At 36.8% G+C, this 17,514-nt stretch overlaps 1 protein-coding gene across 3 annotated transcripts in view; it reads right to left on the bottom strand.

Annotated features, from left to right (window-relative positions):
• Nucleotides 1-17,514, bottom strand: part of TBC1D14 (TBC1 domain family member 14) — a 147,839-nt gene that overhangs the window by 125,525 nt on the left and 4,800 nt on the right. For all 3 annotated transcript variants that reach the window (XM_007496769.3, XM_001372210.4, XM_007496770.3), the window contains exon 2: nucleotides 5,221-5,956. In XM_007496769.3, coding sequence (XP_007496831.1) covers nucleotides 5,221-5,939 — 719 coding nt within the window. In that variant the 5' untranslated portion in view covers nucleotides 5,940-5,956. The remainder of the gene's footprint in view (nucleotides 1-5,220; nucleotides 5,957-17,514) is intronic.

Below are 17,514 nucleotides of genomic sequence, written 5' to 3' on the forward strand. Positions count from 1 at the left end.
TAGGGTCTGCAGTGTTCTGGGGTTTAATGAAATCTGAAAAAAGGGGCATCTGAAGAAACTCATCATCAACTGGGAATCTCTTCAATGTGGATTCTGCATCTACATTACAGGGCTGAACATTTTTGGATAACCTACATCTTCCTGTTTTATGCTTTCTTTGACATCATCAAAAGCTGGTTGAATAGAATTGTTTCTGTGGTTATGTTTTTTAATGAATCTAGAATGTTTCTGATGTATGAATGGGAGGATACCATGCTAAAAAAATAGGTCCTTTAAGGTAGAGTTTTGCTCTTACCAATCAAACACTTTTTCATAATTGACAATTAGCTAAATGCATTATTAGATGCCCTACAGCTTTAATTCAAATGTGAATTGTCAAAAACATGAATAACCTTAATACATGCTTAGAAAATTCTTGTCAGAATTTAGTATAAATTGAAGAATAGGAAGATCTGTAGTTTTTAGGTTTTCTTTGCTAACTTATTTTTATATTAATACAGTCTGAATTTTTTCCATACCATTTGTATGCCCCTTCTCTTTCAGATATCTTCTATAATTATCCTTCAATGCCCTCAGAATTATGTCACCTTCCATTTACTTTGGCGAATCTAGCTATCTCCCCTCCCTTTATTCTAATAAACCCAGACAACATTAGGGTCCAAAGGTAGTGGTTCCACTGTCCTCAACAGTGTAAACAGTGTGAAAATAATTTTTGCAAATTAAAAAAAAATCTTTGTTGTCTCCATTTTAATTTTTAAATACCCCTAAGCTGATTTTGCTTAGTTGGATTTCTTGCCAAGCTTTCTTTAACCTGGGTTTATTCTCTACTGCTTCTCTTTGCTTTATGAGATTATACTATTTATCACTATATCTGTTCTTCTAAAATTTTTATGAAGTATTCTAATCCAGTCTTGTCTTTAGCAGCCATCTCTTCATTTAGCACATCAGTGAGATGTTTGCTGAGGTGCTTTCTTGGCTTTTTTTGGTGATAATTCATATTACTTAAAGATCTTTGTAAAATGATTATAAGTGGTGTTTATGTCATTTCTATTGTTTGTTAGCATGATATAAGGCAGAAAAAATTAAAAGCTTAATATCTTCAAAAATCATCATGAGGCATTTAGATTCTTGGACAGATTTTCCTTGTTTTTATTCTAAAAATAAATACTATATTCAAAGATATTGAACTTAGTCTACCTTTTAGGATAAATAATAAAAACCTTTAAACAAAAATATTTTTTCCCCAAAGATGGAAATTGCAGAAATTCTGCCCAGAATACTAAATATTGTCATAAATATAAAGTTCATAAAGGAACTTGGAATACTAATAAAATTTAATGTTCATTGAATTCTTTTAGTAGAGCTCATCTTAAAAAAAGCAAACAAACCACATAGCTTACTTACTTTAAGACTGTTAACTTTGAACTTTAACCAAAAAAGGCAGGATTCAGATGATGGATACTTTTCAGACTATGGATAATCCTGTTCTAATTCACACATACATACACATACAAAAATGAATAAAAGTCTACTATATGCAAAGTATCATATTAGGTTTGGGGGAGATGCAAATTTCAGGTAAATATTGTCCCTACCCTCATGGATCTTGTTGTAGTAGAGAGAAATAATATACTCAAATAACTGAAAGCAATTATAGACAAGAGAAATTCATTGACATGGTCAATTTATATGGGAAGTTTTGTGGCACTTGAACTGGACAGGAAATTCATTAGAGTAGAGTGGTACCTAAAACTTTTTTATCTATGATGGCAGGGGAAAGAAGAGGAGTGTGTAGAGGATAATATGATGATTGGTGGAATTGTGGAAAATGATAACTAGGTGGAATAGAAGAGTCAAAGCAAGGATTGTGAAAGCCTAGAGTTAAGTACATTTATAAGCAAAAGAGAATGATATAGCAGAGACACTAAAAGTACATGAGAGTGGGGATGATTGCTAGGGCAAAGTCCTGAATTAGGCAGAGAGAAGTGGAATCAAGGGCACAGAGGAGCGAATATGTGAGGTGAGGGAATTTTTGCCTGTGCAATAAGTAGAGGCGGATATGCTGATAGGAGGAAAAGACAAGAAATGGTGATGCCAAGAAGCTTTGAGGATAAAGTTCAATGAAGTAGTTCTTTTGAATGCTCTCAATATTTTCAACAACAACAAAAAATTAATGCAGCTGTTCTTAGGAGTTAGAAGAAAGAAAAGGTTTATAATAGTCACTGTAAGAAATGAGAGAAGGAATAAATAGGACTAGAAGACTGCTAAGGATCTGTGAGGGGCCAGCTAAGGTAATATAGTATAAATTTAGAGTCAATGAAATCATTTTTTAAGTCACCCACTCTTTATCATCCTTTCCAAGAGTAAAGGCCTATGAAATACTTTAGAACATGAAATAGACTGAAGAAATTCATAACAATAGCAGTTTTAGAAACATGGGGTTACATGATCTGTAGAATAAGAAAGGATAGGTAGGACATATTCTTATGCCCCCCAAATTGTTATATATCTTTTTTGACATATATAATTCCATCTTTAATATCTTAAGAGGAAAAATGATTAGCACCACTGAAATCCTCACAAATTTCTATTTCATACCATATTCAGGTTCCAAAGAACACAGTTTGGGAAATGTTGCTTTAAGTTTAAAAATAATGAATGCAACATTATAGGAGCTACAATATAGTTCAGAAATAATCAGTTCCAGGTTGCCACAATGCTCATTTCTTACCTTTATCCTACCACTCAGCCTAGATTAGTAATGGTGAACCATTTAGAAATGGAGTACCAGGTTCCACCCCCTCACTGAGTGCCATGCCAGCCACTCCCCCTTACCGCCACAGGGGAGGGAGGAAGCTCTCCCATTGGACTGCTGGGCAGAGGGGCAGATGAAGTGAGGAATGTCCTCAGCAAGTGTAGAGAAGGGGAGAGGAGGGGCCCAAGCACTCTGCTCCCCTTCAGCTCTGCCACCTGTGAGCCACTCACCTTACCCCCTGTACACTACCATCATGCTGCTGGATGGAGGGGTAGGAAATGTGAAAAAATGTCATCAGACATGGTGGAGAGGGGGAGGGAAGCAGCTCCACCCAAGTCCCTCTGACTTTCTAGTTATGAACTTGGGGGGAAGGGCAGAAGCCAAATGCCCATAAAGAGCACTCTATATGCCGTCTTTGGCACCTGTGCCATAGGTTTGTCATCACTGGCCTAGATAATGCATGTGGTTCACTCATTTCTTGTCGATCAGTACTATTTAAGCCCTAACCTATATAAAAGTCCAATTACTAGACCCTTAATTCTATACTTTTTCAAACATTTTAAGTCTTTTGTGGGCTACTCTATGTGTTTTTATTTAAGTTATTAGTAGATCCCCTCAATAGCATGAAATCTAATCAAAAGGTACATGAGTTATGTGGTACATTAGTGCAAGGAAAGGATGTATGGAGTTTAACTCACTTAATTTTTCCTGGCCTTTGTAAAATGAAAGAGGGGTTTCAAGTCCCAGCTTGGATACTTATGACTTATGTGAACTTAGGCAAGTATCTTTACTTCCCCCTGCGCTTCCAATTCCATATCTGTAAAAAAAGAGGACTAAGGCTAGATGATCCTTACCAGGTTTAAGTCTTTAAACCTTTGGAACAGATGTTCTTGAAGTTGTTTTTAACTCAACACTCTAGAATCCCAAGATAGATAATAAAAAGAAGAAACTTTTTAAAAAGTTAAAAAGACTGACTTTTTGGTATATTATCATATGGCTGGCATTTTCTTTAAAAAAGGGAAACTGCAATTTGCAGGGATCCAGGAAAAAAAACCACCATTCATAAGCAAAGGATAAACTATGGGAGTGGAAACACCGAGGAAAAGCAACTGCCTGAATACAGAGGTTGAGGGGACATGACAGAGGAGAGACTCTAAATGAACACTCTAATGCAAATACTATCAACAAAGCAATGGGTTCAAATCAAGAAAACATCTAATGCCCAGTGTACTTACGCGTTGGCTATGGGGGTTGGGGGGGTTGGGGGGGAGGAAAAGAAAATGATCTATGTCTTTAACGAATAATGCTTGGAAATGATCAAATAAAATATATTTTAAAAAAAAATTTAAAAAAAGGGAAACTGCTCCAATATCAGCCTTTCAACCTTGCAATATACAAATTAAAACCAGCAGTGAAACTATTGCATGGATTTTTAGTTCTAAGTAACAAGAGTATAACTATTAGTTTAAGAATTTAAGTACATACTATTATCTTAAAAAGATAAATATATAATGAAAAATTAAACATTTTCTCCTTTGCTGAATTATATATTATGGCAATTACTACTAATAAAATTAAGATAACAGACATCCTTATATCCCAAATACCATTGTAATAGCTGGCTTCTATTAATAAGAATAAAGAAGTATAAAAATCTAGTAAATCCCATTTAATTGATCCTTAAGTGCACTGAGTTTTATGGAATACAGTCTGGAATCTAAAGGTAAGTAAAAGAATCACTCAATTTCTTTGGGTCTATTTTCCTTCATTATTAAAAGAAGAACGTTGAATTATATCTCTGAAGCTCCTTTGAAATGTAAAATTTAGTAATTCTATCCCAAAAAATTCTCTGAGTACTAAGGGAAAATAGCTAAAGTTTACCCACTTTAGTCCGCAAGAGTAGGTCAGTCACGGGGCTTGCAGGTATAAATTAAAATTACTAATTAAACTCACTTGTTTATATAAGAAAGCTTTCAAGTTTGTCCTAAGTTCTGAGACAAAAGATGAAAGCAAAGACCATTGGGGAGAGGGAAGACCATGAGAATGTGAAATATGATAGGAGCCATAGTGACCTATGGTCACTTAGTGCAGGCATAAAGATGTCAGCCTGCCCTCAAAACTCTGGGTTATAAAGAAGGTTAATCTATGTTCGATTTATTCTGCTTATGGAAGGGAGGAATTGTATAATACATTTTTGAAAGTTTTCCTTAAAAACTGTTTTGTTGCCTAACGTGATAAGCTTCAGCTAAGTAGAAATTAATTTATTAGCTTCTTTACCACTGCTGGATAAGAGAAGCATTACTATACTAGCTAAGTAAAATAGAGATGTCAAAGTGATGTTTACCTCTTCTAAAATAAAAGGACACATAATCATTTCTTTTCTGTAGTGATATGTAACTAGCTTAAGTTCACTACTATCCCCAGTTGTTTTTAAAAACCTAAAAAGTATCATAAAGTTACAATACCTTGTAAAGAAGGTAGTAAATGGCCCCAAAATTTTCAATTTACTATCCCCTTCTGTTTCTTCACCACAGGCATGCAGATTTTGATCACTGATTTCTTTTGAGGAGTTCAACGTGATATCCGAAAAATGAGCTTCATCATTCTCGAGAGTCACAATCGCACTTGAATTACTCGTGACCACCAAGTCTAAGATATCTTCATTACTAACCGATAAGGTTGTGGACAGTTCAGTACTGAGACTTGACACACTGCATACAGAGATGTCATCACTTCGAGTCAGAACTTTAGAGGTGGGACTGTAGAGCTTCACTGTGTCATACCCAGTTCTTGGAAAAGTGGAGGATTTCCGTACACGATGCTCCTGTTCAGTGTTTGTGGAAAGAGGAGGCACATATGATGGGAGTGTGCCCGCACTCTGAAAAGTTCGATCAGGGACAATTTCTGGCTCTGATGGTTTTCTTTTAACATTTAACACGCTGCAATGGACAGGTTCTGGGTCCCCTATTTCCAGGGTTGGAATACCTGAGTCCACTGATTTAAGGCTATGTCTATCATCTAAATCACTGAGTTTCAACTTGGGTTTATAATCAGGCAATGAAAGGGACCTAGGGGTCTTTAAATTCAAATGTTGATGATTCTGAATATGATAGCCTGACCTTTCATCCAGAACTTTCATGGAGCTTAAGCCATTTGCTGAAGTGGAAAGACTCCCATCAGTCATCTTGGTCCAAGAAGGAACTAGATAAAAGAGTAAGGTTAATAAAACAAAATGAGAATACATCCTGTACCTTATTCTCCAATACAAAACCCCATTTCCTCCCCTCCTAGTGATACTCACTCGACACACGTAGGGGGGAAGAAAAACTATGCATACTTGACCCCTTAGTTAAATGTATTGCCAACCTTGAAATGCATTTAACAAGAGAATAACATATAACTAATATATTTGATACTAGTCAAAATTAGACATGTTTGCTCTCTGGATATTTCCCTTGGCAGCCACTTAGCCAGCTGGGTCAGAGACACATCCTAGATGATTTCAACTGATGTAGCTCTGGAATTCCCACCCAGCAGCCCCTAGTTGTCCTGATTGATGAGAGCCTCTCTTGGCCAGTTCCAGCTATCTTATACTTGACCATCTTTTCTTAAGCTGACTTTAGGATACTTCACTTCTTTCCACTTTCCAATTCTGGACCAATAATCAAATCAATACAGTTACTGGCAATATAGAAAGAGTGCAACAATCTATTATCTATGACTACATTTGGCATCCCTTTAACTTTTCAAACTAAAATGTCCTCCCATGCCACCACTCTCCTATAAAGGCTACCACCTTCTGTTAGATTGAGAACTGATTGAAAGCAAGCACTGTCTTTGCTTTTGTAGTTGTGTACCCAACATTTGCCATGGTCCTGTACACTTGCTAAGCAATTAATAAATGCTTTTTGAATCATTAGTTGTCATAACTTCTGAAAAGTCATGTCTAACTCTGGAGTTCAAGGCTATGTGCAGGCTTTTGCAGTGGCAAGTAGATGGGGGGAATGCCTATCAACTGGAGGTGTTCAGTTGTAATAAATGTGATGAAATACTATTGTGCTATAAGAGATAGCAAGCAGAATGTTTTGGGAAAAACTTGGAAAGAGTTATATGAACTGGGTTTTGGAAAAACTTGGAAACAGTTATATGAACTGATATAAAATAAAGTAAGCAGAATGAGAACAGTCTACATAGTAACAGCAATATTATAATCAACTGTGAAAGATTAGCATCTCTGATCAACACAATGATCCTCCAGAACTCTAAATAAGTGATAATGTAAAATGTTATCCACCTCCAGATAAAGAACTGATGACTTCAAAGTGCAGATTATAACATTTTTCCAACTTCTTTTATTTTCCTTGCTTTTTCTTTTTTGGAGCATGGCTAATAAAGATACATATTTTATATAACTTCATATGTATAATAGGTATCATATTTTTTGCCTTCTCAACAGGTGATATAAGGGAAAGAATAAAGACTTGAAGCTGAATATTTTTTTAAACTATTTACATAAGGGTAAATGCAGGAAAACTTCAGAAACTCTTGTGAGAGAATCACTAAAAATTATGGAGTAGGGAAAATGAGATAAGAGTGGCTGAAGGAAATTTAGAGCTTATAGAAATGAGTCATGGAAATAAGCATTATTTAGCCCAAGAGACAATATTCAAAACTGTTAAGTACAAAAATGTTGCTATAAAGAAAGTAAATCACCAACTCATGGCTGGAAGGAATCTTAGAAATCATCTGGTCTCATAGTTCTAGTATTCATGCAACAGTAAGAAAACCAATATGATCAGTGTATGTTTAGTAGAAGTGGGAAATAAGGTTGAATAGACTGGACAGGAGACAGATGAAGAAGATGGTTCACATTTACATTGCACTTTAAGATTGAATAATATGGTTTCTCATTTGGTCCTCACAATAATTCTGTGAGATAAGTGCTATCATTTTTACTACTTTATAGATAAGTAAACTAAAACTGAGAAAAATGAAATTTTTTGCCCAAGGTCACCTAGCAGTAAGGGTTAGAAGAGGGACTGAAAACAGCACTTCCTCCCCCAATCTTCCTTACTCCTGGTCCAGCAGTATATCTAATATTGCCATTTTAGGAAATAAAGGCAGCTAGAGGGTGTGATGGATAGAGTACAGGCTCTAGAATCAGAAAGATTTAATTCAAATTTGGTCTCCCATACTCACTAGCCATGTGACCCTGGGCAAGTGACTTAACTTCTGTTTGCTTCAGTTCTCTTAATCAGTAAAATGGGAATGATACCAGCTACTTTTTAGTACTGTTATAAGGATCTGAGATGGTATCTGTAAAATGTTTAACACAGTGCCTGGCACATAGTAGGTGCTATATGAATGTGAACTATTATTATTATTATATGCTATGCTAAGCCATGGAATAAATTTCCATTGGTGGTGTTATTACTGGAGGTAATTGGAGGGATTATTACTGACAAAGAGAAATAGTATGGAAAAGTAGAAAGAAAAACTGAACTTACAGAGTCAGAAATCCTAGGCCTAAGTGACTGTTCTGCCACAGGGGGAGTAGTAGCTTACCTTCTTAGAACCTTCATTTGCTTAGCTGTAAAATAGGAATAACAATATCTCCCCTTTATTCCTGTAATGGTCTCTTGAGAGATAAAAAGCAGTTGTGGAGACATGGGTTGTTTTTCTTAAGGTTAAAGGGCTACAATTATCAGTTTCCTCCTCGGGTCAAGTTTTTTATTGGAATGGAATTGCAGTTTTCCTCATTCCTCCAAAAGACAGGGTTTACCCCATGTGCCAGTGACAGATGCCAGCCTCAGCCTCTATGAACAAACCATGGCAGCCAACATCAAGCAGAAGGCGGCCTGCTTTAGGACCCAGAATGTGCTCTGGCTGTGGAAAAGGGGGTGAAGATTTCACCTACAGAAGCAACAGGATAAAGTAGAAAACAACAAGGGACTTAGAAAAGAAAGACCTACATTAGTTCAGAGGCAGCACATACTAGGCCTGGAGTCAGGAAGACTAATCTTCCTCAGTTCAAGTTTGGTCTTAGACACTTACTAGCTACGAGATCCTGAGCAAGTCACTTAACCCATTCTACATCTGCAAAATGAGCTGGAGAAGGAAATGGCAAACCACTCTCGTATTTCTGCCAAAAAACAAAACAAAACCCAGATGGGGTCACAAAGAGTCAGACATGACTGAAAACAACTGAACAACAGTAACAACATGATAGAAGATAGGGAGTCATTATCTTTCTATGGAAGGGGTTATAGTCTAACTCCAATCTTTCATTGGTAGGAATGTAAAGGCTCAAAGACTGGGTCAGTGGAGCACAAGTTCTAAAAAAGTACAAAGGTTTCCATTTACTTCTAGTGACCTGTGTCCTCCAGGGCCAGATGACCAACAAGAGAGGCAAATAATCACAAGTAGAATGAGCAGGTGATAAATTTCTGTCACCAAAGCATCTCATAAGGCCCATTCACTAAGCCAAGGGGAACTCAGAATAGGAAATATATACTAATAAGATCATAGATCTTTTAAAATATAATTGTCTAGGAATATTTGTGTCATGGCATTTTGGTGTGGGGCATTTTATTTTCCCCTGCTAAAATGCAGATTCCATGGGGAGAGGGACCACCTCTTAGCTATCTGTGCATAAGTTCCCATACTTTCCCAACTAGCTAGTTTTACACATAATAGAGGTACCTTTAAAAATGGCTGCTACATTGAAATAAAAGATATAATGAAACCATGCTTTCACTTGAAACTAAAAACATGTGTAAAATCAAACTACTGATCTGCCTTTGCCAAACTTATTCAATCTTCCATTTTTCCTATTTCCACTAGTTGCATCACCATTCTTAGAATTTCTTGCAAATCAACAAACATTTATTGAGTTTTTCAAGAAAAGTGACTACATTGTCCAAACCCTTCTATTGGGCATATACATCAAGGAAGTAAGAAACAGAAACAAAGGACTAGCAAATGCCAAAATATTTACAGCAGCACTTTGACCAATAACAGAGAAACAATATGAATATCCATTGATTAGGGAATAACTGAAAAAATGATGGCCTATGAAAGTCAAGGATATATGATCATATGTGATGGAGGAATTTGTAGAAATATAGGAAGAATTGTATGAAATAATGTAAAGTGAAACAACCAACCACAAGAAAAATATACATATCTACACTCTAAAGGAAAAGATCACTTAAGCTGAAGCTGAATTCTGAGTAACAGAAAACCAGTGAGGGCTCTAGATAATGAAATACAGTTCTTTAATGGCAAAGACTGGGAACTACTAAGGCAATATCATATGCACCTTCAGATACAGGTTCTGTTTCAGATGTTTTTGCTTAATTGTTTTTTCTTTGACACATGGGAAAGTTTAATCTGGAAGGAAGTAGCAGAAAATTGTAATATAAAGACAAATGGTAATAAAACATTAAAATACATTTTTGAACATTTACTACAAAGTACTGAGCTCTAGGCTAAAGGAAATCTGAGGGCATTGAAATATGTTACCATCTTCAAGAAGCTTCTTAGAATCTAGTAGAACAGCAGTTTTCAAACTTTGTTGTTTGGGGATCCCCTTACAATCTTAGAAATTACTGAGGATCCCCAAAAGGGTTTTTGTTTATGGGAGTTAAAATTATTGATAATTACTATATTAAAAATTAACATGTCTGATTATGAAAATAGCCCTGAGTCTCCTGCATCACACTTTGAAAACCACTGTGGTAGAAGATATGTACACAAATAATAATTATTAGAATTAGAATACTACTAAGTGCACAGGATGGGTCATAGTGACATGATAATGGAGGAGGGAGGGTCTGGAACAGGGAGATTAGAGAAGTAAACAGCCTATACCAAAGTAGCATATAAAAGTACCTAATACAGGTTCAAATGAAGAAAGTCTCAGGTTTGAAATTTTGGAGTTGGCTTTGACTGTCTCTGATTCCAGTCATCTCTTATCTTCAAATACCTCTCTAATTCTCTCTTTTCATTTCTACCAAGATTCCCTCAATTTATATCTTCACTAATCAATTTTAGATTATAAAGACCTTCCTTCCTAGACTCCTTACATTCAGTCTTTCCCAATTCTAAGTGCTCCTGAACATTCAATTAGATTAATATTTCTAAGAATCCATGAGGACTTCCTCTTATCTCCTAATCCAAATAACTCCTTGTGGGTTTTCAAAGCTCTTCCTCATATCTAAGGATCCTTTCCTTAAAGGCCCAATTCAGCTGCCATTTCTTTTGTAAAGCCTTCTCTTACCTTTCTCTACTTCCCTTATTCCTCAATGAAAGTGATCTTTTCTTGGGTTTTTTTATGGTACTTTTCCTATATCTCACCTTTGAGTTAAAGATGGAATGAAGGAAAACGAAAATACATTCAGTCCCTACTATGTGCCAGGCACTATGCCTTAAGCAGTTTACAAATCTTATCTCTTGATGACACTTGAGATACCTGCACAAGTTATTTTGTCTCTGTTACAATGTAAGCTTCTCTAATCCCCTGTCCTTTGTACACAGCAAGCATTTAATGTCTATTGATTTTATTTGAAATTGGTTAGGCAGTATAAGCATCTTTATCCCTAATCTATGGAAGAGGAGACAATAGTCCATAGTTATATGGTTAATAGGTGCCAAAGTCAGGACTCATAGTCTCATCTTCAGCCTTGAGGTTCAGTGTTCATTTTGCCTCATAACCCTGCTTCTCAGAACAGACAGAGTAGTATTTGTCTACCCAGCAACCAGCAATGTTGTAAACAAAGAAAATGTTAAGAATAATACAACAATTCTTAGATAAATGCAAATTATATCAGTCTAATTTTCTATTAATAAAAAATTCCAAGTTTAAAAAAAGTTTACATAAAATAAAACTATAAATGCAAAAGTCTTCAAAAGACAAACTATTACATGTCTCCCTCCATTTCCTTCTGTAACTGCAAATGATCAAATAGACTCTACTAAGAATTATCTTCTTTCCAAACTTCTATTTAGTGGCCAGGGGAAAAAAAGGAAGCATCCTTTGTCAAATCCAGAAAGATAACACTTCTGCTTGGCCACAGAAGAAAGAACTAGTATTAGAAAATAGAAATTAGAAGTAGCCAGATTTCAGCTTAACCTAAGAAAAAATAGCTAAACCTTCAGAGCTATCCAACTATGAAGAGAACTGCCTCCAAACATAGTGAGTTCCTAATTGCTGAAATGCTTTAAGCAAAGACTGAATGACCTTTTCTCAGGTACATAATATAGGATTCTTAACCAGAAAATCTAAGGTTAGATCAAGGGATCCATGTACTTGGGGGAATTACATTTTTAATTTCAATTATATCCTTTCTATTATTATATTTTTTATTTTATGAATTTAAAAACATAATTCTGGGGCAGCTAGATGGATCAACGGATAGAAAGTCAGGCCTGAAAACAGGAATTTGACCTCAGACACTTCCTAGCTGTGTGACCCTGCACAAGACCCTTAACCAGTTGCCTAGGTGTTACCACTCTTCTGCCCTGAAACCAATACTAAGTATTGATTCTTATAAAATGGAAGGTAAGGTTTCAAAAAAAAGACACCATAATTTTGAGAAAGGGTTCATGGATTTCACCAGATAACCAAAGGGGTTCATGCAACAACAAAAAAAAGTTAAGATCCCTTCATCTAGGGGATTCATGAGTTAAATTTAGATGACCTATGTGATACAGGATAGAAACTAGACATCATTTCACTAGGACAAAGAACTTGAGAGTGAGGACATTTTCTTCACTAATGCAGCTGGTACCATCTTTTCAACTTCTGTTCCTAGAGAGTCTTGAGAGGTCATATCATTTGCCCAAGGTATAGTCAGTTTAAGTCAGAGACACTTGACCTCCAAGGTGTACTCTCTATCCACTACATCATGTTGTCTCTCTTGATATGGCGCCCAAGAAACCTAAGGGATCTTGGGCTGCTTTAAGAAAAATATAGTATTCAGGTCAAAGAGAGTGCCTGTCTTGCCCTGCCAAGGCCACATCTTGAGTGTGGTGTTCAGTGATGGGGGTTCCATTTTAGAAAGGACTTTAATATGTCAGACAACATCCAAAGCAACCAAATGGCGAAACTATGTGCAGGCAGCATGGCACAGTGAAAAGAGGGCTGAATTGAGAGTCAAAAGACCTGAGTTCAGAGGCAGCTAGGTAGCTCAGTGGATAGAGAGGTAAGCCTAGAGATAGGAGACCCTGGATTAAAAAATTCCTGGATTTAAAAGAAAATACTTGAGTTCAAAAACTAACCTTTCACTTACATTCTGTGTTTCTGGTTCCTCTTAATTCTAGTGCCATTCCTCTGATGATTTCCAATTACTCCTGTATAGTTTGCATATTATCTCCTCATGAGACTATGAATTCCTAGAGTATACAGACTGTCTGTCTTTCTTTGTATTTCCTCAGTGCTTAGCACAATATGATGAACATACTATGTGCTTAGGAAATGTTTATTGTCCAACTCCATGACCACGGACAAGTAATTTTTTTTGATACACCATTACCTTGCATACTCAGAAACAATACTATATATTGGTTCCAATGCAGAAGAGAAGTAATGGCTAGGCAATGCAGGTTAAGAGACTTGTCCAGCAGGGCCACACAGCTACCAAGTGTCAGAGACCACACTTGAACCCAGGACCTCTCGTTTGTAGGCCTGGTTCTCAATCCCTGAGCCAATTAGCTGTCCATAATCTCTTTCTTTCTTTCTTTCCTTCTTTCCTTCTTTCTTTCTTATCTTTACCTTCTGTCTTAAAATCAATATTAAGTATTAGTTCTAAGTCAGAAGAGTGGTAAGGGCTAGGCAAACGGAGTTAAATGATTTGCCCAGGGTTACACAGCTAGAAAATATCTGAAGTCAAATCTGAATCCAGGACCCTTCCATCTCTAGGCCTGGTTGTCTATTCACTAAGCTACCTACCTACTCCACAACCTTTTTTTAAGTCCCAGTTTCCTTATCTATAAAAATTCCTTTCCTTCCCATTTTATTAACATCTTTAATGCCAGAGATCTGCCACCTTCCCTTCACATTAGTCACATGAAAGGATAGCCATATATCTGATTTTATCTTTACAATCATCTACAAGTGGTCCACCTCAACGATCCTGAATCTGAAATTCCATATTTGATCATAAATTCCTGTTCTTCTAATTCTATTTTTTATCTGTAATGAAACATCTAGAAACTTCATCTCATCTTGCTTTCTGGATTCTACTTCTTAATCCTCTGTCCTATGGTTACTCATTTCTTTCTTGACCTTAACTGTAGATTATTCCCTAAACCTTAATTTCTCTGATTCTACTTGTGTTCTGCTAAAACACAGATAAAATCCTACAAGCCTACTCACTAGTTCTATAAGAAATTTCTTATCCAATCTCAACTGGGTTATCTTCAACTCTTCATTCTCCCTCACCCCCACATCTAATAACTTGCCAAATCTATCAATCCCATCTTCTCAATATCTTTTATATTTGTCCCCTTCTCTTCACACTACACTGGTCCAAGCCCTCATCACCTCTCAACAAGACTTAATAGCTTCCTAACTCATTGGGTAGCACTACACTCACCTTTTTCCAAACCATCCTTCTCACAGAAGCTAAATTGATATTCCTAAGATTTCAGTTTGACAATATCACTTCTTTGCTGAATTTAAAAAAAAAAAAAACAACCTTAAGTAGCTTCCCATTTCCTCTAGGATAAAATGAAAACTCCTCAGATAACATTTAGAGTCCTTCACAATCTGGCTCCAGACTGTTATTCCCCTCTCATTCTACACTCCAGCCAAAAATTGATTATTTTAGTGTTGCTGGCATATCACATTCTATCTCTTATTATTGTATACAGAACAAACTGTCCTCCATTTCTAGAATCTTCTCCCTTATCAACTCTCCCATTTGGAGCTCCCCAGTTCACAGCAAGGCTCAGCTCAAGTGTCACTCACTTTAAGAGACTTTTTAACTTCTTCCAGTCCTTAGCACTCCCTCAAAAACACTGTAATTTTATTTTGTATATATACTGCATTTACTTCTCTGTAAAAATGAACTTTAGTGGTAGGATATAAGAAACTTGAAGTCAGGAACTATCACTTTTATATCACCATATCAACAACTCCTAATATTGTGCTTGGCAAATAGTGGCTTAATAAATATTTGTTGCTTGAAGAGATTCTACTATGTGGCCTCTAAGGTCCTTTTCTAGGCATCTATATCACAAGAAGACCAGTTAAAAATACTGGAAATGCTTAGCCTAGAGGCAAGACTTGAGAGAATTCCCACTTGACCCATCCATCTGCATTAGTTATTGTCTCATATGTCTTCTTCCTTTTGTGACAAAACTTCTTGAAAAGGTCATCTACAATAGCTACCTTCATTTCCTTTCTTCCTGCTATCTTCTTAACTACTACAATTTGACTTCCAAACTCAATGTACAAATCCAAAGTTACTAATGGTCCAAAGTAACTAATGATCCCTTAACTGCCAAATCTAATGAACTTCTCAATCCTCATTCTTCTTGTCCTCTCTACAGCCTTTAACTCTGTGTAAGAGCAGGATGCAAAGGGAAAAGATGGAACATTGAAAGAAGAGATGATTGACAGCCAGAGACCATTGGGAACAGAGGATCATGGGAGAAGAAAACCTTCTTGGAGGGGCCCCAAAAGGAACTGGGGGCTTTTGATTAGGTATTTCAACAAGACAGAAAGCACTTTCCTTGCTGGAGATCTTGTCAAGAGTCAACTGAGGATTTACCCTAGGACTTCTGAAGAGTATTTTACATCATTGTACCTCTGAGAACATCTATCAAGAGTGTCAAGTCTCTTCAGACCTTTGGGGGGTTTTGGACTCTTGGTCAGAGAGCCTGACTCTCTCCCCTGCCTATTGCATTTTCTCTGCGATTCCTTGACCTTTCTAATAATTAGCTTAGCTCGAGAAATAGTGGAAAGGGAAGGTGAAACTCTGCCTGGCTTTGAAGCTGACAGAGTGAAGGGCCTTTTGGGACATAAATAATAGGGACCCCAATTCCCTCATTCCAACTCCCTACTTCCTTACATCTAACATCAATTAAACATATTCAAAACGCCTCTTATCTTTCTGGCCAATTCATGCAAGGGTACCCCCTCCATCACCCAATAGGGGAGACTTACCTTTAACTTCCCATCACTTATTTACAACTGGGGAACCCAATTTTCCTGAGCAACACCCCTTGATATTGAAGCCCAGAAGGAAGAAGTGGGTGAGCACAGTAGGAATCAAACTATCTGGACTTCTACTCATTTTTACCTCACCTTGCTTACTAATTGTAATTTCATCTAGCTCCATCAGGCCATCAAATACCATCCCCAAGAAGAATCAGTTAGTTTCATTAATAATCATTACAACTATAAATCATTCCTTTTCCTTGATTATCTCTTCAGTTTTGTGACACTATTCTCTTCTGGTTCTTCTCTTACCTCTTTGAGCACTCCTTTTCAGCTGTCTTTGCTGGATCTTCATTCAGTTCCTGTCCAATAACAATGAATGTCCTACAGAGCTCTGCCCTGGGATCTTCTCTTCCCCTACTTATATTAAATCACTTGATGATCTCATCAGTTCCCATGAATTAAATTATCATCACCATCTCAACTCTCCTTATCCAGCTCTAACGTCTCTGCTCTGCTGGCCTCCAATCTCACATCTCCAATTACCTACTGAACATCTCAAACTGGATGTCTATAAACACCTTAAACTTGATATACCCAAAATTAATTTCTGGTCTTTCCCCTAAAACACTGTCCTCTTGCTAACTTAATTATTACTATGCCATCATCCTCCCAGGTGACACCTCTCACAAACTAGGTGTCACCCTTAACTCCCCACTTTCTTACCCTCCATACCCAATCCATTACCAAGGGCTGTTGGGTTTACTTTTGTAACATCTCTTCAATATGCCTCTTTCTCACCTCTGATACTGTCACCATCCTGCTACAGGCCTTCAATTACCTCCCAACTGGACTGTTGGAACAACCTTCTGTTTGGTCTCTCTGCCATATGTCTTTCTCCATGTCAATCCAACCTCCACACAGCTGTCAAAGTGATCTTCCTGAAGTGCAGATCTGACCAAAGTGTCCCCCTACTCAAATTCTGGCACCTTCCTAGGGACTCCAAAATCAAATATAAAATCCTCTGTTTGATGCTCAAAGCCTGCCTTCCCCAACCTTCCCACATTTCTTACACCTTTCATCTAAATAACTTCCTCCCTACTCCACCATGAACTCTGCAACCCAATAATACTTGCTGTGCCTTAAATATTCAAGGCATTTTCCCTGGCTGTCTACCATGCCTGTAATGTTCTTTCTCCTCATCTTTGCATCCTGATTTCTTTACTTCCTTCAAGTTCCAGCTAAGATCCTACCTGCTATAGGAAGCTCTTCCTGTTCCTTCTTAATTCTAGTGCTTTTCTCTTCATTATTTCCAAATCATATTTCATATCACTTGTTTGTACAGTCATTTGCATGTTTTCTTCTAGTAAGACTGTGAGCTCCTAAAGAACAGGCCTGTATTTTTTATCTCAGAAACTTAGAACAGTGCCTTGCACATAGGAGGCACATAATAAATGATTGCTGATTGCTTGATATCTGTCTTCAAGTATTTGAAGGGTTTTTGCTCTAATACATAGTTCAGGGGCATCAGTGAACTCAGACAGGAAAAATTACAACTTTATTTTCACTGACCTCTAATTCAGCATTTCAATTA

The sequence above is a fragment of the Monodelphis domestica genome, chromosome 6 (genome assembly GCF_027887165.1).
Source record: "Monodelphis domestica isolate mMonDom1 chromosome 6, mMonDom1.pri, whole genome shotgun sequence".
Taxonomy (NCBI): Eukaryota; Metazoa; Chordata; class Mammalia; order Didelphimorphia; family Didelphidae; genus Monodelphis; species Monodelphis domestica.